The sequence below is a fragment of the Cheilinus undulatus genome, linkage group 17 (assembly GCF_018320785.1).
Source record: "Cheilinus undulatus linkage group 17, ASM1832078v1, whole genome shotgun sequence".
Taxonomy (NCBI): Eukaryota; Metazoa; Chordata; class Actinopteri; order Labriformes; family Labridae; genus Cheilinus; species Cheilinus undulatus.
In genome coordinates, this window is record NC_054881.1 from 4,316,867 (window position 1) to 4,341,852 (window position 24,986).

The following is a 24,986-nucleotide window of genomic DNA, read 5'->3' on the forward strand; positions in this document are numbered from 1 at the left end:
TCTGTGAAGCCATGTTGTTGTGTCTTGGCATTGTCTTGCTGAAATAGGCAGGGGCGTCCCTGGAAAAAAAAGGCTTTTGTGGATGGAAGCATACAGTCATGAGCACACATTTTAGGTGTGTAGGGCACATGTTGACACATACGTGTCGCTCAGCAGCTCAACGGCATTTCTTTTGTCTGGGCATTTTCACCTCTGGTGATAGGCCCAGCTGGTGGTTTTCAGCCCCTTGGAACATCCACAGCGTGACCAGTAGCTCATGCAAACCCTACTACCCAACCAGACAGTACCCAAGGCCATGCTCATGCCCCACATCTACACCTTACTCCACCTGAAAGGTGTGAACTTTGTTATTTTCACACACCCCTGGTTTTGCAAGGACATCTGGAGCACAGCTTGGGTTGTGTCAATCCTCCTTTCTGCCCAATGGTGCCCTCAGGCAGCTTAGTCACCACATCTCTGCCTTTTTTCAGCCTTAAGTTTTGGCCCAAATATGCCTGAAAGTTCTGTAGGGTACTGTATGCCGCTCCAAAACCTGTATGTACCTCTCAGGCCCCGTCCACACGGAGACAAATTCAGGAGTACACGCAAAAGTCATCCACACGGAAACAGCGTTTTGGGTGACTGTAAACGATACTTTTTGAAAACGGGTCCCAGAGTTCATGAATCCGTAAACGACTACCATTTCATCTCCGTGTGGACAGCTATCCGCATCTTTCGTCACACATAGTATAGCTCTCTTAAGATGCCTGCGCAGGTCCGACCAAAACAATAATGGCTGATACAGGGCTGTGTTCGTGCTGCAGAAGCTACTGAGCTTGTTATGGCTTTTACAGCAAAATCTGATGCTCCTTTACCACCGCTGCAAAACACACAAACCAGATGTTCTTAAATCCAACGCAGAGAACAACCAGAAGGGCAACTAGAGGAAAGGTTGCGTCAAATTTCCGTGATCTTCTTCTTCTCTTCTGGTGCGTTTCCGTGGCAGCACCACAGTGCCACATACAGGTTTGGCATATGCACTACAGCATTTTCAGTCGTTTCAGCAGTTCCGTGTTTACACGGATATTTCCTGAAATGATCCCGTCTTTACAGAAAACTTTTTCAAAACAAAACAGCGATATATCATTTTCTAGGGATGCACAATATTGGATTTTTGCTGGTATCCGATATGCCAATACTTACAGATTCATTTTAGCCGATACCGATATCGATACCCTTTTAGGACAAAAATGTCAGTCCTTTTGGACAGTTTTAGGTTTAAGGATGACCAAGGAAAAAATTTTAGTCCTTAAAAAACACTTTAAAGTTTAAAGAATGAGGATAAATTTAAAAAAAGACCTCACCTGACATAGGTCTGTTGGTTCAGATTAAAACTCCACTAATTTAGTAGACGTTATTTTGCTTTGGCGTTGCATGGTAGTCTTATTAGTGATGGAATTCTGAAACTAACATCTGACGTACCCATAGTGCAGAAAAATTATGACAATTTGGTGTTTTCAAGACTGAAGTTTAATTATACAGCAGCCCAAAGCATTCTAAATTATATTTTTTTATTTAACAAGGTTCTATGATCTCCTTGAAATCAGGGAAGCTCTGGAATGAGAGTGTAACCCTGATATTTGGCACGTTACGCCAGCATTGCCAAATAGTTCTGGCAAATCACTGAAGGAGAGGTTTAACGGAGAAAACTGGAAAGACAAAAACGCTCCTTTTGGCTCGGAGTGAAAATGGGATAAATGTAAAGGAGCGACAGTCGCTGTAAAACTATTCGCATGTATGTAAAAAAAAATTCAGTGGTGCATGTGCAGATCTGCAAACAGAAAGCGATTTGTTAATGTGGGCTGCACCTCACAAGTAGGTTCTGAAATTCAGAAAAATTAAAAGGGCAAAAGTCAGAGTGAATATTTGGCTGTATTTCTGTTAAAAAACAGGACAGTTTTGCATTAAAAAACCATGCAAAGGTCTTGAAACATGCACAGTGAAAGGCTCATTTAAGCCATTTAAGCTACCTTTAGATACGAAAATAGATGAGTGCATTATAAACTATACTAGAGCCACCGCCCACGTACTCATGCAGAAGTGCATGAACCCACTCTCCATCTCTAAATTTATTAAACAGTCAGAGCAGTGTCTGCTAACTCAATGTGAGCAGTCTTTGAGAATTTCAGTCTCTTACTACGGTTTAATTTCAAGCTTTTTACATCCGCAGGGTTGGTATTTGGTCTGAAGGTCAGGATGGTATTTTGTAATAGTGCCCACTTTTTAAATCTCAGTCATGTGACATGTGATCCCTGTAAATGAAGCAATACCCACATGTGACAATTCATCACCAGTTTGATCTGAATAGTTCATACTAAATATATATGTCTGAAAAGAGGAAATACGTCAGTATTTCACAAAACAGAAAAAAATAACAAAACATCTATGACATTAATGCAAGAGATGGGTGGAGATGCTGACCTCCATCCTGGCCTGGGGTGCCTCCATAGGAGCTGGTTGGTTGTCAGTTATTAGTGACGATCATGTCCGACCCCTACGGGACACTAGACCATGGCTTCTGTGACAGACAGAAGCACCTGAACTGAAACTCTGGGGTTTAGTTACTCTTAAAATGATGAATATTAAACCTGCAAAACCCTGGCTGTAGCATGCTCATGTAGCATGCTCATGTAGCATGTAGCTCAATCACCAGTACTCTAACAGAGCCTCACTGAGGCCTTAGGCTTAGACTTTACATGCATGACATTTCCTCTGTTGTTTCCTCTTGTTTTGGTCAAGAAAAAGACATTTTCAGTCAATAAAACTCTGCTTTTTATAATCTTTTTTTAGGATGTGTAGTCTCAGTTAACTAATGATCAAATTTTCTCTCTAAAGCATCAGTTAGCGTGTTTTTAGGCCACAGTTTTCACAGATCTCCTGGCAGACAGACGGCACATTGTCCTCCTTTTCTGTGAGAAACTGAAGTCGTCGGAGCGGTCGATCATCGGTTTGACACAGCTCCAAAATCTGACTGTGAGCTTCTTTCTGATTTTATGTGTCCCTGTTAGAAACAGGGCAGCGAGGTTCTCATCAGACAATACTGAAAGGCAGAAATAAGCAGCTGATCCGTCAGTGGTTTCTGAGTTAACATAAAAATTCTCCCACATAAGATGGCGTAGAGACGTCACAAATACTCACCATCCACAATCTCCCTGCAGCCCATTTCTTTATGGTTAAAAAATCTGACACGGTTCTTTATATGGAGGTCAGCAAGGCAACGTTCAACGACACAAACAATGCACAGAAGGAAAGAGGTGAAGCATGTTCAAAAACAAAGCGGGTTTTTGTGATGTGTCAAAGAGCTGGGGTCTCATTTGTAAAAACCTGGCGTAGAACCCAGGCTAGAGGCAAACATGCACCAAACCTCAGAAATGGCATACGCCAGAAATGATTTTTATTAAAAAAAACTCTGCCCATCAGTTCTCTCTTTATAAACCTCAATCCACTTGGAAATGTGCACATGTAAACTTTGTATTTGGTAGATTATTTCTTTGTTGTAATGATGCCTCTTAGAAAAAAATCTTATCTTGTTGTAAAGCCAGTTTATTTTCATTTTTAAATGGTGCCACATTTATAAGGATCATGCATTTGTGGGATGAGCAGCAGAGCTGAGTATGTGGGTTGTACCCATGAAAAATGTGCCAAATCTTCTCTGCCCATGCCAAACAGCTGATTCTGCCTCTGTTGTTTGGTGGATTGGATGATTGAATTCTGAAGTAGTGTGTAGAAGAACCATTCATTTCAATTCTCCCCTTAACCCTCAATCTTAACCCTCAGTCTCAAAATGAGCGTTCCCATGAAGTGTGAGGGCTGTCCCAATTCTCCCGAGAGTTGAGTTGAGTTTGAGGGCTTTATCTCCCTCAATTTTGAGATGTTCCTGGGGCTCCCTTGGTATTGAGGGTTATCACTAAAAGAAAGATGGCGGCGAATGCGGTGAAGAATTCGAGCTACAAATGTAAGCATTTCTTTGTTAATAGAGATCTAAAAATTATGAAATCCACTCCAATATCTTAGTTTAATGTTATTTTATGGATTATTTGCCTTTTTGTAGCGTAACATTTACTTTTATTTTTATGATCGTAAGCCGGTAACCGTGCTGTCTCGTTCTCCTTCTTCTTCTTCGTCCTCTGAATTGACAGACTACGCAGTTTTGGCACATTACTGCCCTCTACAGTCCGATATCATAACTGCTATTAAGAGGTGTCCCATTTCTAAGTCACAAGATGGCCCTTACACTTGGTTTTGAGGGGCGAGTTAAGACTGAGGGTTGATCTTGAGGGTAAGATTGAGGGTAAAGGGGTGAATTGGGATTCAGCCTTAGTCTTCAGTATTAGATAGTACTAGGGCTCACTCAACTTTGTCTTCCAGAACACCAGCTTGAAGTTGCCTTATCCAGATCAGTCAATAGTGGCATGCTGGTTCTTGGAGCAGACACCTGCTGACCACTGTAGCATGCACATGTAACCCACATACTCAGCTCTGCTGCTCATCTCACAGATGTATGTTCCTTACAAATGTGACTCCATTTAAAAGAGAAATAAACAAGCTTTCCAATGGTATGAGATTTACTGTCAAGAAGCAACAAAGAAATAATCTACCAAAAACAATCTTCCTTACTTTTTGTGCTAAGTTCTGACGATTTTCAAGTCCAGTGGAAGAAAGAAAATAAAGTTCTGATTTTGACTTAAAACCAACCTTGAATTGGAGGTTATTAGAGGAGCAGCAGAGGTGGCTGGAGATCATTCTCTGCAGATGTCTTGTAGAAAACTCGTCCAAAACTACACAGATAATGAAGAACAGGTACAAAACTCTAAGGATTAGAAATACTGTTTTCTTTTATGTGTAAGCAGGAAAACAAAAAGGTGTGTAGCTTTCTTGTACTGTGTATCAAACCCTGTGTTACTTATAGCTCCCCTTTTAGCAGGTTCTGCTGGTTTTATTCCTCATTGGTTGATCAGTAAACTGGAGACAAAAGCACATGGAGAAACAGTTGTTAGCTGAGCTGCACTACTGCCATCAGACCACCAGGGGTCAGCATTTACACTGATAAAGCTGCAGTGACTCATCTCTCTGACTTGTAGAACAGTGAAGTACACTGCCTGGCCAAAAAAAGTCGCCACCTGGATTTAACTAAGCAAATAGGTACAAGCCTCCTATTGGATAATTACTGCATGGGCAATTATCTTTCAGCTGGCAACAAGTTATTTAACCCCAGCTGATGCAATTAGTAACTTCTCATTTCTTAAACAACCAGTTTGAAAGACACATCCTGTGGTCGTGGAAAAGATGTTAGTCTGTTTAAGAAGGGTCAGATCATTGGCATGCATCAAGCAGAGAAAACATCTAAGGAGATTGCAGAAACTACTAAAATTGGGTTAAGAAATGCCCAACGCATTATTAAAAACTGGAAGGATAGTGGGGAACCATCGTCTTCCAGGAAGAAATGTGGTCGGAAAACAATCCTGAATGATCGTGATCGGCGATCAATTAAACGTTTGGCCAAACGTAGCAGCGTTTTTGTTTTTATAAAGTAAACATGTACCAACTTTAGCATGTCTTATTATCAGCCTTTGGGTGAATAAAGCAAAAGCCTTAAACCTACCTGAATGACAAATTCCTGCTCATTTCTTCTAGTCAGGGTCTGTTACTTCAGTTTATCCTCAGAAAGTTGAAAAAGGTCTGTAAAACAAAAGTGTTCAGTAAGGCAAGGGACTCTGGATGGGGAGTGCTGCAGGCTGCATATTTACAGGCAAATAGGAAAAATATTTACAGGTAATATATGTAAATATTTACAGGCGATATGGGCCAATATTTACAGGCAATATAGGCCAATATTTACAGGTAATATAGGCCACAATTTACAGGAAATATAGGCAAAAATTCCAGGCAATATAGGCCAAAATTAACAGGTAATGTAGCCCAATATTTACAGGTAAAATAGGAAAAAAATCAATGGTAATATAGTTCAAAAATTACAGGAAATAGAGGCCAAAATCTACAGGTTATAAAAAGGTAATATTTACATCTAATTTAGGTGGACCCAGGGTCGGTTACTTCAGTTTATCCTCAATGCTAAACACCAATGCTGAATAAGGCAGGGAACTCTGGATGTGGAGTGATGCAGGCTGCAGGTGTCTGTGACACTGAAGCATCTTCTGTTTCTCTTTCTTCCCGCTGAGCCGTCAGCTGTAGAAGTTTTTCCTTTGTTCTCCAGGTAATAAAAGTATCCTGTCACATCCACAGTCAACGGCTCGTCGCTCCTTTTAGTTCTGCCATCTTGTGATGGCTCAAGCTAAGAGCTAAACATCCTGAGTGCTGGTCCTGGGTCCTGGCAGAGAATCAGCCAAGAATATTATTGTACATGATGTTTCTGCTGAAGGTCAGAGATGACCACAGCAAAAATACATCTTGATTTTAGCTCTATCTTGTATTAGACTGGTATAACATGTTAAGGTGAATCAACTCTGATTCTGCTTATTAAAAGAAAACAGGATAAAAAATAATTACTATTCCCAACCTAACCAAGGGCTTATCAGAAATCTGTTACGTAGGTTTGCCAAGAAAGCTCACATGGATCTGAAAATAATAGTTTAACACATATTTGACTTCCTATATTGTATAGAGAGTTAAATGTGTGGGATGTAAACCTTTACATCTGTAATGGAGAATAAACTTTTGGTGGGACTTAATAAAGCTCTAAACGTCTGTGATTGGTCAACATCATGCAGCCTCATCCCCCTCATCTTTAAGGGTTTCTGTTAAAGCAAAGACAGAGGTATAAGCTTTAATTCCTGAAGGAACGGTTTAAGGGACTTAAAATCCCTGCTTCTCATGGTTAAATGCACCTCTGCATGTCTGTCCTCACAGAGAGCCTCTCTAAAAACTTGTTGAGCAGGTGATTTTGTGCAGCCCCGCCTCTGAGCCGAAGGCTGTCATACAAAAAGTAAAACACCTGCAGCTCCATTCATCAGTGAGTCACGGAACTGCAGGAGAAACGACACGACACTCCTCTGAGTCTGAACTCGACTGACTGGGCTGTCTGATGACTTCTGATGTGGAAACAGTCCGTGCATAAACGCCGGATTATTCTGCAGAGAAGGAGAAAGACATTAACATGGATATTGAAAGTATAGTGGCAAACAGCGCTCTTATTAAAGCCAGAGAAGGTAGGAGACATCTCATTTATATATATAGATATTTCATCTAAATGTTTGTCAAATCCTCAGCTTTTCTGTTTCAGACAGACAAAACTAAAGATGCTCATCTCATTTATCTATAGAGATATTTAATCTAACTGTTTGTCAAATCTTCAGCTTTCCTGTTGCAGGCAGACAAAACTAAAGATGCTTATTCATCATTTATTTATTTAGAAAAACACATTCACACCTCAAAAGATTTAACAAGCTCTACTTTTGTTTTAAAAGATTTTTATAGACTTAAAATCACAGATTTTCTCTCACACTTCATGACTGTTAGGATGTGAGGTGTGTAAGGGGTTTCTGAGGCCATGAATCTAGTCTTGATTGGGTGATCTGAGGACAGTGACTTCCTTTAAACAAAAGGAAAATGAAAATGATCGCAGGTTAATGACTGCTTTATTGATTTCTGCCATAATTATTAATATTAAATCAAGCTTTAGTTATCTTTGGTCTTTGAATTAACAAAAAAAAAAAAAGTTTTTTCATAAATAAAAAATAGAAATGAAAACTTTAATAAAAATGCATCAACTAAATTGAAATTAATAATCATCATTTATTAACGTATGTAACTCCTCTTAGATAACACTTTTGAAGATTTCTTTTCAATGGTATCAACAACAATAAAAAATTAAGTTTTGACCTAAAACTTTGAAACACACACTTTAAAAAACAAACAAAAAAATTGAAAAGGACCATATTAAATAGCAAATATAGGCCAATATTTACAGTCAATACAGGCAGGTATTCAGTACTACATTGGAACAGTATTTACAGCATATTTAGGTCAGCATTTCCAGCCTATTAAGGCCAATATTTACAGGCAATGTAGCCCAACATTTACAGGTAATATAGGCCAGTATTTACAGGGAATGTAGCCCAATATTTACAGGTAATATAGGCCAGTATTTAAAGGCAATGTAGCCCAATATTTACAGGTAATATAGGCCAGTATTTACAGGCAATGTAGCCCAATATTTACAGGTAATATAGGCCAGTATTTACAGGGAATGTAGCCCAATATTTACAGGTAATATAGGCCAGTATTTCAAGGCAATGTAGCCCAACATTTACAGGTAAATATTGGGCTTTTTTCCACTGTTATTGGAAAAAAGCCCAACATTTACAGGTAATATAGGCCAGTATTTACAGGCAATGTAGCCCAATATTTACAGGTAATAAAGGCCAGTATTTACAGTGGAAAAAAGCCCAATATTTACAGGCAAAGAAGCCCAATATTTACAGGTAATATAGGCCAGTATTTGCAGGGAAAAAAGCCCAATATTTACAGGCAAAGAAGCCCAATATTTACAGGTAATATAGGCCAGTATTTGCAGGGAAAAAAAGCCTAATATTTACAGGTAATACAGGCACACAAATTCTAGGCAATATAGGCCAAAATATGAAGGCAATGTAGGCCAATATTTACGGGTAATGTAGTCCAATATTAACAGGTAATATAGACAGATAATTCCAGGTGATATAGGCTAATATTTACAGGTAATATAGGCCAGTATTTATAGGCCAATATAGGCCACAAATTATAGGTAATACAGGCCAATATTTACAAGAAATATAGGAAAAATATTTACAGGTTATATAGGGCTATATTTATAGGTAATATAGGCCAAAAAATTACAGGCAATGTAGCCCAATATTTACAGGCAATGTAGTCTTATATTTGCAGGAAATGTAGTCCAATATTTACTATCTATATAGGCCAGTATTAACAGGTAATACACTCCAATATTTAAAGGCAGTTTTTGCCAATATTTACAGGTAATATAAGCAAATATTTACAGGCAATATAGGCCAAAAATTACAGGCAATATAGGCCAGTTTTTACAGTGAATATAGGCCAAAAATTACAACCAATATAGGCCAATATTTACAGGTAATAGGCCAATATTTACAGTAGATATAGGTCAATATTTATGGCTGATATGGGTTGATAATTACTGTTAGTAAAGGTTGATGCTTACAGCAGACACAGGCAGGTCTTCACAGCCAATATATCAGTTTTAAATATTCATAGACACTTCATTTAATTTTTTAATATAATATCCACCAACACGGATATCCAGCTGAACAATCCCTTGTATGTGAGGTGAACATTCATAAAGGTACTGAAGTATGAACCACAGTGAAGGTCACAGCATGCCAGCTGGTTTAATTAAGGAGTAATTATGGCCACAAAAAGAAGCATCATGGTTAAAGAAGGTGTGTTGAAGTCGTTGGAAATTCATGGCAGAACTTGTTCATCAAATAAATTAGGACAATTAAAACATTAAATGTTATCATTTAAACATTTTGTACAATTAGTGAACAATGCTTGGTGTCATCTCAGTGTTATAAACAAGGTCAGCTTCATTATTGAAGCAAGCTAGCTAAACTATTGTGAAGAAGATATGCATCATTAGTGATGTTGTTGGCATCTGTAAGATGGAAAGAGGACAATGACATAGCCCTGGGCCTCTACCAGCTTTTTGGAACATGTTGAATGCATCAAATTCAGAAAGTGTGTTTATTTCCAGAAAAAAATCATAATTTTGGTCCTTACGTATTGAATTTAGGTTTGAATAGATTAAAAAAATCACTGTATTCTGTTTGTGTTTTACGCAACGTCCCAGCTTTTTTGGAATTAGTGTCTGCAGGCCTAGACTGGTCTGTATAAACATGCCCTAATCCTGAATACTACAGCATCCCTGACAGTCTGCTCTGTTTCCTTGGCATTAGTAAACAAACGATCAAAAGACGGACGTCCATGTGATGGTGTAGTGATGTAACGCTGACAGGAAGTGTGACAGTAATGTGGCTCCACAGGCTCACAGCTTAGAATAGCTCATTCACTGTAGACCAGAGTAGTATTGTCTGGAACCTGACAGGCAGGTGTGCATGCACGTTTATGCCACGCTGCAGGCAGACATGGCGTTTCCATCATGGCTGTAGTTACGTGTTTTACAGCTCTGCATGCTAAAATAGACTGATGCTCTCTCTGCAGGAGGAGGGAGTAAAGGACGGAGCTGGAAGTGGAGGGAGAAGCTGAAATTCCCTCACATCAGTCAGTGTGTGGAGCTCGCCAAGAAAATAGGTGGGTGTGGGGCTGGCTGATATAGAACGAGTTTTTAAGATGTAATCAGATGAGATGTAGGGTGAGACTATTATTCCTTTCAATATAGTTATGCTGACTTAAAACAAGTCAGTAAAAAACTGTTGAACAAAACACTAAGGCAGTGTCACTCAGCCCTACTCAAACAAAGAACTGAATTGTTGAAAAATACCTTTGCAAGAGCCACAATCTAAGTGGTGAAAAGTGGCAAAAACAGCTTGAGGTAGCAATAACAATAAGTTAAAGGAGGCAAAAATGGTCAAAAAGTGGCAAAAATGGGTGAAAAGGGATGAAAATGGGGAGGAAAACCTGGAAAAGGGTCAGATAGTAGTAAAAATGGGTGATTAGTGACCAAAAAATGAGTTACTGGTGGAAAAAAATGAAGAGTGACTAAAATGGGCAAAAAGAAGTCAAGAGTGGCAAAAATGGGCAGAAACTAGGAAACAAGTTGTATTTAGTGGCAAAATGTACCTTACATGAAAAAGTGGGATAAAAGTGGCAAAAACAGGCAAAACAAGACGAAACAAGTGGTAGCTCAAATGGGCAAAGTGGGATAAAAGTGGCAAAAATGGGAAAAAAAGGAGGAAAAAAGTATTACTTAATGGCAAAAGGTAGCTTAAATGGGCAAAAAGTGGTTAAAAATATGATTTCAAAAAAGGGCAAAATGGGATAGAAGTGGCAAACAGTGGCTAAGATGGGGAAAACAAGGAAGAAAGTGCTATTCAATGACAAACGGTAGCTTAAATGGGGGAAAAGTTTACAAAAAATGATAAAATGGGCAAAAAAAATGTGGCTAAAATGGGGGAAACCAAGGAGGAAAATGGTATTTATAGCTTAAATGGGTGAAAATGGGGAGGAAAAAATGATGAAAAGGGGCAAAAATGGGATAAAAGTGGCAAAAATAGGTAAAACATTGCAAAAATGTTTCAAAAATTGGCAAAAAAAGTGGTATTTAATGGCAAAATGTAGCTTAAATGGACAAAAATGGGATAAAACTGGCAAAACTTGGAAAAAAGTGGCAAAAATGGGCAACAAAGTAGGGAAAAGTGGTATTTAATGGCAAAATGTAGCTTAAATGGATTAAAAGTGGCACCTTTTGTAAGGTTTTTTGGGGGAATAATATTTAAAATTAAGCCATAAAAAAGCCACAGATAGTAACAAAAGAGCCACAGGTTGAGTATCACTGCACTAAGGTAAAGGAAGGTGGCATCCAGCACAGTACCATGCTTGCAGTCACTGAGCTCTCCAGAACGACCCGTTTAGGATCACAGATGTTTGAGTCAGCTTGGCCAGGTGATGATTTTATACACCTGTGGGTCTGACTGAAACACCTGACTTCAGTAATCAACAAGTCTGGCCAAATACTTTAGTCCTAGTGTGTTTGCATGAGTCTGTGTTTCTTTAATAGGGTCGACGCACATTTACCACTGTTTCATAGCTGAGCATGAAGCTGAAGCTGCTCAGAGTTTAAAGTGATTGCTGATTACCAGCTCTTGTCCTGAGTTTGGACCTTTGAGTAAACCGCTCATAAAGGGTACAACATTCAGCAACAGTGCTCTCCATGTGGGCTTCATGTGTCATGTAATGTTCATGTGTTTGTGCTCCGTCAGAGAGAGATTACTACAGTCTCTGTGTGAAGCAGCCGATCGGGAAGAAACTGTTCCAGCTCTTCTGTCGGAGTCGGCCCGATCTGCAGAACTACATGTCCCTGCTGGACGCTCTGGTAACATAGAGGGTTGTTTTATAGGGAAAAAACAGGATTTAACAGCTCTAATCAACACATACTACTGTAAAGACAAGCTCCATATTTTAGAGTGAAGCGCCTAAATAAAGTTATGTAAGGCATGAGAAAATTCCTTCTCTCTGCTTCCTCTTTCATAAGAAAGAAAGCAGATACAGCTACAGACAAAAATGCTGTGTCGCTAAATCTCCAGTGAAACATTATCTCTCTGTTGTTTAAAAAACAATTTGAACTCATTTTTGATGCAGCGTTTACAGCCTGTACTGGCTGTGGTTTGTAAATGGTCGCATAATGCATGGGGCAGGCTGACCCACACCTTTAACATCCCAGCAATCAGACGCCCTCTTATGGGTGGCCTTGCATCTAGAAAGACCTTTGCACAACACTATAAAGACAAAAAAAATACCATTTAAGGCCAATGTTGCATCAAAATGTCTTTTGCAATACACTATAAAGACAAAAAATGCAATATGAGGCTAACCCTGCATTTAAAAGACTTTTGCATTCACTAAAAGACAAAAAACAACATTTAAGGCTAATCCTGCATTAAGAAAAACTTTTGCAATGCATAATAAACACAAAGCATGCTGTTTAAGGCATCTAGAACGACTTTGGCAATACACTATAAAGACAAAAATGCCATATTGGGATAGTCCTGCATCTAAAAGGCTTTTGTAATACACTATAAAGACAAAACATGCTGTTTATGGCATCTAGAAAGACTTTGGCAATGCTGAAAGAAAAAATGCCATATAAGGCTAACCCTGCAGCTACAGAGTTTTGCAAAACACAAAAAAGCCAAAACATACCATTACAAGGCCAATTCATGTTGAATCTAAAAGGCTTTTGCAATACATGATAGAGTGAAAACATGCCATATCAGGCTAATACTGCATCTAGAGAGACTTTTGTCACACACAGTAGACAAAAAGTGCCGTATAAGGCCAACTTGACAAAGACTTTTTGTCACTTTTTATCATAGTCATGTATTTAAGACATTATGGTCCACATTTAGCACCACTAAAGATTCGTCCTATGCATACTTACTTCCTCTTTATGTTTTTTAGGATGCTTTTGAGACGAAGTCAGATGATGAGAGGAGAGACTTTGGCTTCAGCATCATCCAGAGATTTTTCATGAGCCAGGTAGTAAAGTACAGAATCACACTTTTAAATATATTCACAAACACGTGGAGTTTGTCGCTTTTTGTTTTCTAACAGTCAACATTTGTGACTGAAAGCTAACACAACCACAAACTTAAACTGAATCTCCTTCAATGTTGTTTTCTGTCTCCAGTCCTATCAGTTTGTGCCGTGTATGCAGAGGCATGAGTCGAGCTGTGTGGAGAATCTGGAGCTCAATCTGTGCGGGGATGTTTTCCACGACTGCACGGAGTGAGTCCAAGCATGACTGTCCAAGTCTGTGAGCAGTTTGATGCTGTTTTCATGGACTGACCTCTCTGTTTGTGGTGCTTTAGAGAACTCCATGCGTTCCTGAGTGGGGAGCCCTTCATCCAGTACCAGGAGAGCATGTTCTTCGACCGTTTCCTGCAGTGGAAAATGTTGGAGAGGTCAGTGATGAGGAAATAAGACTCTTAAATCAGATAGTGTACGGCTGGATGGTTGGATATCTGGTTCATCTGCTTGTACTGTTGGCTGTGAGCCACATTAAGCTTGTAAATTTCCTCGAAGACTGAATACAGCCGGTTTCTGTTTCTCTTTAAGGCAGCCCATCACCAAGCAGACGTTCAAGCAGTACAGACTGCTGGGGAAAGGAGGCTTCGGAGAGGTGAGACGAACCCAAACTAACCCAAACTAAAAACAAAGATCCAACCTTTAGATTTAGCGTCATGCAGATCACTCTGGGTTTATCACCTCTTCATTCTTGAGACATGAATCTTTAAGGTTTCTGCGTCTTTGCAGAGCAGATTTTCATTGAGGATAAACAGCAGTGGGACGTAATAAATTATCTCAAGTCACAAGCTATCAAAGTGTTCTGATCATACTGGCGATAATGGTAGAATGTGGAATATTTGTCATTTAAAATCACCGTTATGATCAGCAAAAATATCCAAAATCGTTTATGCAACATGACAAAATTTTCACAGTGAGGCTAAAAATAAACCTGACCTGACCAGAAAGACGTGATGTTTGGACTTGACCACTATATAAACATGGACATCGTCTTGGTGATGTCACCCACTGGCTACTGAGGGACGTTTGAGGCCTGTTAATAAAGGAGGTGCATCCCAAGGCTCTTAATCTGTGTCCATGGGTTTCTCACTTCAGTCTTTGTCTTGAGTCTAAGCCCCTCACCTCAGAAAGAGAGTCAAGGAAACCAAGCATCACTTTAAATGAAGCTGATGCAAAGCATTGTGGGTCGTCTTTTCCTCTCTCCTTTAGTAAAGGATGAACCAGAGCAGGGATGGGCCACATTAATCTTGATATCAATGCAAAGGGTCAAATTGTTACACATTGCTGGACATTCTTGATTTATAATAATTAATTAATTAATTAATAACTCAATGAAAGGAAGAATAGTGCAAAGTGCAAATAAAAAAAAGTTAGTTTAACGATAAACAAAGACTCATGTCAATTTCAAGTGCATTTAGTGATGCATGTAAGAATGTTTAACAGAAAAAAACAGATTCAATCTACTAAAAAGAAAAGAACTAATTAAAAAGATAGATTAAAAAATAAGTTAAAACTTAAATAGAGATAAATAAAATAAATGTAATTAAACTAAAAATGAAATATTTAAGTACAATAAATACTAAAAAAAAGAAATATAGATAATAAAAATTTGATGTATAAAAATAAAAGGTTTAAATTTAAGTAAAATAAAAAATTTAAAAATTATTTTAAAAATAAAAAAAGGATTAAATGAGTACATTTCTTATTTTAATTAAATAAATGACTAAAATTAAATAATATTGACACAAATAAAATTGATTAAAAATCAATTTAAAAAAATAATAAAGAAAAATAAAAGAGAGACAGGATTAAATGAAGAAATTTCTAAAATTAATGAAAAAATGACAAAAAATATAAATAATACTGACACAAATAAAAATAAATCTAAAATTAAAAAAAAGAAAGAAAAGTAAAAGAAATAAAGGATAAAATTAAGAAATTCCTAATTCTAATGAAATAAAAAACTAAAAAATAAGTAACATTTACACAAATAAGAATGAATTTAAAAAGAATAAATTAATAAAGAAAAATAATATTCACAATCAAGAAAATGAAATTGAAACAATAAACAAAAATTCCGAAGAAGGAAAAAAACTTGAAAATTAAGTATTTCAAAAGAAATTGAAAAAGAAATTATAAATTCAAATAAAATATACAGAATTTATTTATTTCATTAATCAAAAGAAATTGAAAAAAACTATTTATGTTGTTTAATCAATAAAAAACTTAATTAAAATAACTAACTACATACCCATAGCAAAAGATCATCTGTTTCTGTTTTCATGCTTTCAGGCTATTTTCTTAAGGTTTTTTATTTACAGCTTTTTGAAATTGACATCAGGGCTGTATTTAATGAGGTGGAGGGCCGCGTGTTGCCAACCCTGGTCTAGTGTTTCCTCTGATAAAGGATTTAATGTAGGAGGCACCACACTGAACTACTTCCAGGTCGTTCCCTTCAGTTAGGAACCTTCCTCAGCAAAAAGGACTATTCAAACAGACCCTCGTCTGCTCAGCTGTACAGTTTGCATGCAGTTGACTTTGCATGTGTTTGGTGGATTGTACCTTTTTCTCTCATTGGTGCAGGTTTAGCATTTAACAGTCATTTAGTGAATCGGGCTTTTAAGTGGTCAGGCTGCCTTTAAATTTCAAGGCAACTGAAAAAAGATGATAAGATGATAAAGTCAGAGTTCACTCCAGGCTTGTAGACCGTTAGTGTTACTGATATTTACACCGATCCTAAAACAATCATCTGTTCATCATGTCCTGGTTCATGTTCAGGTGTGGGCTTGTCAGAATCGAGCCACAGGGATGATGTACGCCTGTAAAAAACTGAACAAGACTCACGTGAAGAAGAGGAGAGGAGAAAGCATGGCTCTCAATGAGAAACAGATCCTGGAGGGACTGGACAGTCGGTTTGTGGTGAGCTTACTTCAGTTTCTCTCTTCACGATCGGTTTAAATCCCAAAATTCATCCAGAAATGTGGCTGATATTGATTTCAAATTCTCACAAATGTATGACATGGATAAAAAGTAATTTCACTAGTAAAACAACTTATTTTGAAGTATTTCATGAGAGAGTATTATAAATCAGCTTACCATGGAGACGGCATGATGCAGGCTGACTATGAGATGCAGGCTGGAAGCTCAGGCTACACAGAGCACAAAGCAGCATGAACATGATTATGCTTCTTCTACTCAGGTAAATCTGGCGTACGCCTACGAGACGAAGAGTTACCTCTGCATGGTTCTGACCATGATGAGCGGAGGAGATCTGAAGTTTCACATTTATAACATCGGAGAACCCGGCCTGGACAAAAACAGAGTGACGTTCTACGCTGCAGAGGTCTGCTGTGGTCTCCTTCACCTGCATAGGGAGTCCATAATCTACAGGTCAGAGAGGCCACATTTAAGATACGCATGAGAGTGAAGATTTGTTATTTTTAATCCCAGGCCATGTCTTTTTATGGATTTTGGAGTCTAAATTGCAAAGACGATGAACCGTTGTTAAATTCTTCTAAAGAAGCTTCAGCTTCCAAACATGAAACAGTCATAATGTCTGCATCATAATCCATCCATCTTCTACACCGCTTATCCCATCATGGGGGGCATCATCCCAGCTGTCACTGGGCGAGAGGCGAGGCACACCCTGGACTGGTTGCCAGTCAATCGCAGGGCTGACATGTAGAGACAGACAACCAGGCACACTCACTCTCACACCTACGGGCAATTTAGAGTCACCAGTTAGCCTAACGAGCATGTTTTTGGTGGTGGGAGGAAGCCAGAGTACCTGGAGAGAACCCACACATGCACGGGGAGAACATGCAACATAATTGAAGACGCTATAATCCCCCCATCGCCTTAAGAGATGAAAACCATCTCTTAAGTACCCTCTTAGATGTCTCTAAGGTAGATTAACACCTCTAAGTGGATGAAGTTTACATAGTGCCCTCTTTGGGGCCCCTCAAGTGGACAAAACTTGGCATATTGACTGTTTTGGGCACCTTAAGTGGAACAAATTTTTTAAAAAGTGCCCTTTTTGGTGCATTCTGAGTGGACAAAATGAGAAACAGTTTCAATTTTTTGGGCAATTTAAGTGAAAAAAATTAAATAGTGCTCTCTTTTTGCCCTCTAAGTAGGAAAAGTGTAACATAGTGACCACTTTGGGCCCCCTTAACTGGACAAAACTTGACATGGTGACCGCTTTGGTGGATTCCCAGTGGAAAATGTCCGGCAAAGTTTGTTTCTTTTGGGCCATTTAAGTGGAAAAACTTTACATAGTGCTCTCTTTTTGCCCCCAAATTGTCCTCATAATGACTGCTTAGCTGCCCCTAAAATGGACAAAATTTTTCAAAGTGCTCTACTTGGTGTAATTAAGTGGACAAAATGTAACATAGTGTCCTATTCTGGGCCATTTAAGTGGAAAAACCTGACATAGTGACCGCTCTGGGGCCCCTTAAGTGGACCAAGTTGATCAAAGTGCTCTCTTTGGTGCATTCTCAGTGGAAAATGTCTGACACAGTGCCCTCTTTTTGCCCTCTAAGTGGGCAAAGTGTGACAAAGTGCCCTTTTTGGGGCCATTTAAGAGGACAAACTTGACACAGGGCCCTCTTTTTGCCCTATAAGCGGACAAAACTTGAAATAGTGACTGCTTTGATGCTCCCCAAAAGGACAGAATTGATCAAAGTGCTCTCCTTGGTGCATTCTAAGCTGAAAAATGTGACACAGGGTTCTCTTTATAGCCGTTTAAGCGGAAAAACTTGACATAGGGTCCGCTTTGGGGCCTCTTAGGGATACTAACTTTATGAAAGTGCTGTCTGTGGTGCATCTTAAGTGGAACAAATGTAATGAAGTGCCCACCTTTTGCCCTTTACGTTGACAAAATTCGACAAAGTTCCCTCTAGATTGCCCTTTAGAGTGCTAGAGTGCTCTCTTTAGTGTCCTTTCAGTAGATCTAATACCCCTTTTGGTGCTCAAAATGTTTAGAAAGTGCCCTATAGGGGGCACACTTTGCTTCTGCCCCTCAATCAAAATAAATCTGTCACTGTTCCAAATCAAATAAGGGTGTCAAAGTCATGGGAGCTGGCCCTGTAAGTCACTGATCTCCTGTTTTTTCATCTTGAAGCCAAATTATCCTACCGTGCATTCTCTCATTTTGTTTCTGTAACACTTAGCAGACTGCATCAAGCCAAGAAAATTAACACAAAAGGAAAAATAAAACATCCTGAAGATATTTTTAAAAAATATTCAGGCATGTCTCAAGAAATGTGCAAGGTATATTTCAAGAACTTGGTAAAAATAGACAAAAAAATTTCAAAGAATATTTATGCCTCTTGATTTAAAAGAAGCCAACAATCTGAGCTTGTCTGTGGCAAAAACATTTTCAGAGGACGTTCTTTAGTTGTCCTCGTTCATTCAGACATTATGTCTCAGTCTTTCTGAAATATTTCCATAACTTTAATGAAGCCTCTCGCCATTTGGACCACAAAATATGTTAAACAGAGCCAGGGTTAAAAATAAAATCAGAATTTCCCTTTACGTCACGCTTCTCTCGACCTGAATTATCTGCATATTTTATTTTCCAGGGATCTGAAGCCAGAAAACATCCTCCTCGATGACAACGGTATGTACAACAGCCTGTTTATGTGATGAGTTTGTAATAAAAATCTCCACGGTGACAAAAATAACCCTGAGGTGGATCACATTCCAGTCTGAGCCAACAGAACATGATGAAACTGCTGACTACACCCCACCTGCTTTCTATTTTCAGTCTGAATGATTTAATGATACCGCTGCGGGTCTGACCGGCCAATCAATCAGCCGATCAAGTCCTGAGGAGGAAATAGCATTTTTTTGACTCTGGCTCAAGCAGGCTGAGGAAATGACAAGCCCAGGTGTGGCGAAATCTATTTTAAGGTCTCTTCATTCCTGTGGCCGAGGCTCCGCCTTCTGGTTTGACATGTTGTTGTCTGGATGAGCTCCAGCTCTCACTCTTGATGAGGAAGCAGGAAGGGTTTGAGTGAAAAGGGAAAGTACGTCACCGACACAAAAATCTCAAACCAGTTCAGTGAACTGTTGTGTTATTTGTTTCCCTCAGGACACATCCGCATCTCTGACCTGGGCCTGGCTGTGCGGCTGTCTGAGGGGCATCTGGTGCGAGGCCGGGTGGGCACGCTGGGATACATGGGTAGGTACAATACCGGTTTAGCAGGGCGCCCAATTACAGAGGCTATGGTCTTGATCCTGGTTCCATTTGGTGCATGTCTTTTCTCACTTTCTACCCCATACTTCCTGTGTCCCATCAGTTTTCCTCTGTGATAAAGGCAAAACAAACCCCTTAAAAATGTGACCATTTTAAAGGCCTTTTTGCAGCAGGCACGGTCTGATAGTGTTACTCAACCCTGCTCAACCAAAGAGCCACAATCTAAGTGGTGAAAAGTGGGTAAAAGTGGCAATAAAGATAAGTAGAAGCTGGCAAAATAGGTGAAAAAGCTGCAAAAAAGTGGCCAAAAATGGGGGAAAGGGGTTAAAACAGGCAGAAAACAGCAGAGACAGGGTGAAAAGTGACAAAAAATGTGGAAAAAAGTAGAAGATATGGGTGAGACGTGACAAAAAAATGGCTTACAGGTGGAAATAATGATAAAAGCACAGCAAAAATGTGGCAAAAAAACAAGTGAAAAGGGACTAAAATTGGCAAAAAGCAGCAAAAAGGTGGGGGAAAATGGGAACAGTGACTAATGATGGCAAGAGGCACTTTAAATGGGCAAAAAGTGGCAAAAAGGGAAAAGATGGGCAAAAACTTGCAAGCAAGGGCAATGAAAACATACAGACAAAAAATAAAGGTTTACAATTAAATCTGACAATTAAAGCCTACCCTATAAGAGTAGGAAAAAAATTTAAATGGATAATTCTGAGGTCAAAGTTTCCCTTTTTAGTGGTTTTCCAGGGTAATCATTTTTCAAATTTAGACATAAAAGAGCCACAAATCCTCACAAAAGAGCCACATGTGGCTCTAGAGCCATACGTTGATTATCACTGGTCTAACACATCATGCTGCTACAGGAGGAGTGAAACAGCAGAGTAAAGACTTTCACCTTGATTTCAGCTCCTGAGGTGATCAGACACGAACACTACGGGCTGAGCGTGGACTGGTGGGGCCTCGGCTGTCTCATCTACGAGATGACGGCGGGTCAGCCTCCGTTCAGGATTCGAGGAGAACATCCTAAAACATCTGAGATGGAGAGACGCATCAATACAGAGATGGAAGAGTACGGGGACAAGTTTGGCAAAGCCACAAAAAAGATCTGCTCCTCTGTGAGTTTAGCATCAGAAATCAATCCACATTAAATAAACCTGCAGAGAAGTTAAGACGTCTTTATCCTGTGTCTCAGCTGCTGAAGAAAGACCCGTCAGAGAGGCTCGGCTGTGGCAGTTTAGGAGGGAGAGAAGTTCAGTTAAATCCTTTCTTTAAAAAAATCAACTTCAGGATGCTGGAGGCCGGACTGGTCCAACCTCCCTTCACACCTGATGTAAGTACAGTTCAATCATTCAAACTGTTTTTAAGGCAATTTTCATGCAAGCTAATGAAGCACAAAGGGATTTACATACAAACAAAACAAATAAATATTTTTGATTGCGACCCCATCAATCACATGTGTGCTTAGCGTGTTGTGTTCTGTTTTACAGCCCAGACTGGTGTACTGCAGTGACGTGCAGGACATCGATGAGTTTTCCACCGTGAAGGGAGTCACTCTGGACCAGATAGACGCCAACTTCTACTCCAAGTTCAACACGGGCAGCAACCCTGTCGCCTGGCAGAATGAGGTACAGTTATTCACAAACTTTTAGTGTCTGTTTAAAGGTCACATGTTTGACCTCTTTAAGACAAGTTTATATCGGGCTCAGAGGTCCCCAAAACTACCTGTGAAGTTTGTTGCTGTAAAAACACTCCAGTATTGGATTTTTGTGTGCCTACAAACCCCTCTGTTCCAGCCCTGCTCAGAACGAGCTGTTTCTGTGTCTGTGGCTTTAAATGTTGCTGAGCTGTCTGACTCCGCCCCTGACTCCACCCCTCTCGGGAAAGGGATGTGGCTTAATGGATGTGGGTCTTGATCTTCCTCTCAGCTGGCAGCTGAGAGGACAATTAGGAGATGAGGGCGGAACTTTCCTCCAAGCAGGGAGGGCCAACCGAACCTGGGGGTGGGGCTAACTCCCCACATGACATCATGAGGTGAAAATCTGAGAACGGCTTGTTTCAGCACACATTTTCTAAAAGGTGGAGAATTGGAGCAGGGAGGGAATGGAAATTTACTGATTCTTGGGGGGATTGTGGACAGGCCAGGGGCACATATTTTTGTTAGACAAGCCTGAAAACGTTTATTTTGTGACAACATGTGACCTTTAAGCAATTTGAGAATTTGCCATGAATTTTTGATGGAAATTTGTTTTGAAATTTTGGACATTTTCATGGGAATGTGATATTTGGGGAATTTTTCAGGCATTTATAAGGCAATTGGGGAAAAGTATTTGCAATTTGGGGAATTCAAATTTGAATTTTAAAGGAAATATGTTTTTTTTTTAATTTCTCATGAATATTTGGCAAATTTGTTTGGAATTCTGGGGACATTTTCATGCACTTATATGTGCAAAATTTAAGAATTTATGTTTGAATTTGAAGGGTAAGGCTTTGGATTTTTTGAAAGTATTTTCATGAAAATTTGGAAAAATTCTTTGTAATTTTCAGGGAATTTGTTTGGGTAAAGTTTTGGGAATTTGCTTGAAAATTTCCAGGAATCTAATAAAAGAAATTTAGGGAAACTTAATGGTATTCTTTAAAAATATGTTCATGAAATTTCACATAAATTTTAGGTACTGTTTTTTTAATTTTAGGGAATTTGTGTTGTTTTTTTTATGAGAAATTTCAAAGAAAAATTGGAAATTTTGTTCATGCTTGGCCTTAACAAGTCCTCACGGTCCAATCAAAATAACCACAATAAAACCTCCCCATGACTCCTGACTTGGGGATGAGATTGAGAATAAGCACCTCCAAGTCTGAGACCATGGTCCTCCACCAGAAAACGGTGGATTGCGTCCTCCGAGTGGGGAGTGATCCTCTGCCCCAAGTAAAGGAGTTCAAGTATCTGGGGTTTTTGTTCACAAGTGAGGGTAAAGGGGAGCGTGAGATTGACAGGTGGATTGCTGCAGCGTCAGCAGTTTTGCAGGCACCATATCAAGAGCTGAGCTGAAAAGCAAAGCTTTCGATTCACTGGTCAATCTATGTCCCAATCCTCACCTATGATCATAAACTGTGGGTAATGACAGAAAGAATGAGACTGTGGGTGCAAGCAGTCGAAATAAAATTCCTTAGGAGGGTGGCTGGACTCAGCCTTAGAGATAGGGCGAGGAGCTCGGACATCCGGAAGGATCTCGAGTAGAGCTGCTGCTCCTTCCCGTCGAAAGGAGCCAGTTGAGGTGGTTCGGGCATCTGATCAGGATGCGTCCTGGCCCCTTCCTGTGGAGGTCTTCCAGGCATGTCCAACGAGGAGGAGACCCCGAGGCAGACCCAGAACTCACTGGAGGGATTATATATCCCATCTGGCCAGGGAGCGCCTTGGAATCCCTCAGGAGGAGCTGGAAAATATTGCAGGGGAGAGGGACATCTGGGTTGACCTGCTTAAAAACATACCCACTGGCCGACACTCAGCTCAAACCTTTGCTCTGAAACTAATCCAGGTCTGTATTTTCTGCAGAAACAGGTCCTTCAGGAGATCTGCAGACATCATTTAGTTAAAAACTACTTCCTGTTCAAAGATGAGGCTGAGCTTCTAAAGATATCATGTCCTAATCATCCCAGAAACTAAGACTGCCTTCTAAACAATAGCTGGGGTTTCAGGAGGTTAAACCTGCAGCCATGACTCACTGTAACAGCTGCAACCATCTTTAAGGGAAATCTGAAAGTGCGTCCACTAAAGGTTGTTTTTATCAGTAGCATGCTAACAGAACAGAATAAAGTCACCTGGCTCTCTCCCTGCTCCTCTTCCTCCTCTGTAGGTGATAGAAATGGGCTGTTTCCGAGAGCTGAACACTTTTGGTCCTGATGGAACTCGATCCCAAGACCTTGACGGGTCTCAGAGCCCTGAGAGCCCCAAGAGTCCCAAACACAGCCTGCTGAACCGGCTCTTCCGCAGAAACGTACGAACACGATTCCTCTATGTGTTTGTGTGCATGTTAGCGATAAAAATGTTGATAATTTCTTCCTGATTTTCTCCAACAGCAGCATCCAGACTCTACAGATGAGAGCAAACAGAGCTTGGTGCCCAGCGAGACCTACATGGGTTCAGGACTGTTCAGCAGCACCCTCTAGTGGCCGATAGGGGAAACACTTCATCACAGACTTTAAACACACCAGGGTGGAAGTGGAGGAATGAGGAGAGGATCTGTTGTATAAAGGCATAGCATTAATGGGTTTTATTCTGTTCTCCTCCAGCCCTGCTGGCAGACTGTAAATCAGCTCTTCCGTTATGTTAATGTACATTTTGTACTGTTTTGCATCCCCGCTACACTCTTTAACACTAATTTTGTAAACACCTGAGGCCTTTCGTTTTTTTCTATAATTAAAAAGGTTAAGAATGTGAGGCTTAACTTTAAATATCTGCTCTCAAATTCACAAGTTTAGTTAAAAATTCCAAAATAAAACATTTTTAATGCAGTGGCTCCAAGCCACTCTAAGTCTGACCACATAAAATGGATAAAAAAGGAAAATTTGTGCAAACATTTCTATTATAAGTAATGTGTACTGTATATAAATCTGCCTTTTAGGACTTTTTCTTGCAGACTTTTTCAAAAATTTCTCCTGAAGTATTCAACACTTCATCTCCCCCAGCCTAAAAAAAAACAAAAAACGATGAATGGCTTCAAACAGCAGCACACAGGGATAATATAAAGGGAGGATATTTTTTAATGTGCAAAGATTTCCTATGATCTACATTCTGTATAATTCTGCCATCTCAGCAATTTGTAAATAAAGTGTAAAGTGAATTTTTGCAGATTTTCAAGTTGTGTTTACTATAATAAATTCTGCATGATGCCTGGAGGTGTCGTCTTAGATTTTAAGTGTTAATCCTTACAGAAAAATAATCAAAAAATGCTGCATGCACTAATGACAGTTTCCAATGTTTGTCAAGCCTGGAAAATAGACTAATCTAAAGAGCATGCTGTTGTGAGAGAAAATGCTAAAATATGACGAAAGCAATCTTAGACAGCTGTTTTTGCTGTGCACCACTCTGGCTGTCTGTCCAGATCAGCAGTTTGCAGTGCATAGCCCTCCTGGATGTGGCTGGGATTGACCGAAACAGTGGCACACTCAAATCATTCTCCTGTTGTCTACTTGCACCTGCAGGCTGAGCAGGCTCAGCCATGAGTGAGGCCAAAAGGACTGCAGCAGGACGTGCTGACCTGGTGGGATGGTGCGTTTAGCATTATGGAACAAAAACAAACTCTGGGGAAATATGCCTCGTTCAACAATCTTCCCTTAACTTTAACTGCACAGCAGTTAGTTTGAAAACTTCACCACACTTATCTCTCTACCTGGGTTCATCGACTGCAGACGTGATCCTCTCAGTCAGAGCCCTGATCTGAATTTTACACACAGGGGCAGCCACTGATCATGGCGTTAGAACAACAAACACTACGCAAAAGATTCAAACAGCGTC

General features: G+C 39.6%; 2 protein-coding genes across 3 annotated transcripts; both read left to right on the top strand.

Moving 5' to 3' along the window:
- Window positions 1–256: 256 nt before the first annotated feature.
- On the top strand, window positions 257–13,615 carry LOC121525224 (G protein-coupled receptor kinase 6-like). Its single transcript, XM_041811093.1, has 5 exons — window positions 257–335; window positions 10,237–10,326; window positions 11,955–12,067; window positions 13,153–13,230; window positions 13,382–13,615. Exons 1-5 carry the CDS (start codon window positions 257–259, stop codon window positions 13,481–13,483), a joined length of 462 nt encoding a protein of 153 aa, XP_041667027.1. The 3' UTR covers window positions 13,484–13,615.
- Window positions 13,540–24,357, top strand: LOC121525085 (G protein-coupled receptor kinase 5-like). 2 transcript variants are annotated; one of them, XM_041810858.1, is made up of 11 exons: window positions 13,540–13,655; window positions 13,810–13,873; window positions 16,057–16,197; window positions 16,478–16,668; window positions 18,861–18,898; window positions 19,373–19,462; window positions 20,381–20,589; window positions 20,667–20,804; window positions 20,962–21,099; window positions 23,326–23,466; window positions 23,549–24,357. In XM_041810858.1, exons 1-11 carry the CDS (start codon window positions 13,615–13,617, stop codon window positions 23,636–23,638), a joined length of 1,281 nt encoding a protein of 426 aa, XP_041666792.1. In that variant the 5' UTR covers window positions 13,540–13,614; the 3' UTR covers window positions 23,639–24,357. The 2 variants fall into 2 exon arrangements, with proteins under 2 accessions (XP_041666792.1, XP_041666793.1); XM_041810859.1 differs by having other exon boundaries at window positions 23,552–24,357.
- Window positions 24,358–24,986: the final 629 nt, after the last annotated feature.

Excerpts from the sequence above, each read along its gene's own strand:
- LOC121525224 (XM_041811093.1), top strand. The coding sequence starts at position 257 with ATGCAAACCCTACTACCCAACCAGACAGTACCCAAGGCCATGCTCATG. Across the intron at positions 336-10,236 it reads CACCTTACTCCACCTGAAAG|GAGGAGGGAGTAAAGGACGG; the intron begins GTGTGAACTTTG and ends CTCTCTCTGCAG. Across the intron at positions 13,231-13,381 it reads AGAGATTTTTCATGAGCCAG|TCCTATCAGTTTGTGCCGTG; the intron begins GTAGTAAAGTAC and ends TTCTGTCTCCAG.
- LOC121525085 (XM_041810858.1), top strand. The coding sequence starts at position 13,615 with ATGTTCTTCGACCGTTTCCTGCAGTGGAAAATGTTGGAGAG. Across the intron at positions 13,874-16,056 it reads GGAAAGGAGGCTTCGGAGAG|GTGTGGGCTTGTCAGAATCG; the intron begins GTGAGACGAACC and ends GTTCATGTTCAG. Across the intron at positions 23,467-23,548 it reads ACCGGCTCTTCCGCAGAAAC|CAGCATCCAGACTCTACAGA; the intron begins GTACGAACACGA and ends TTTCTCCAACAG.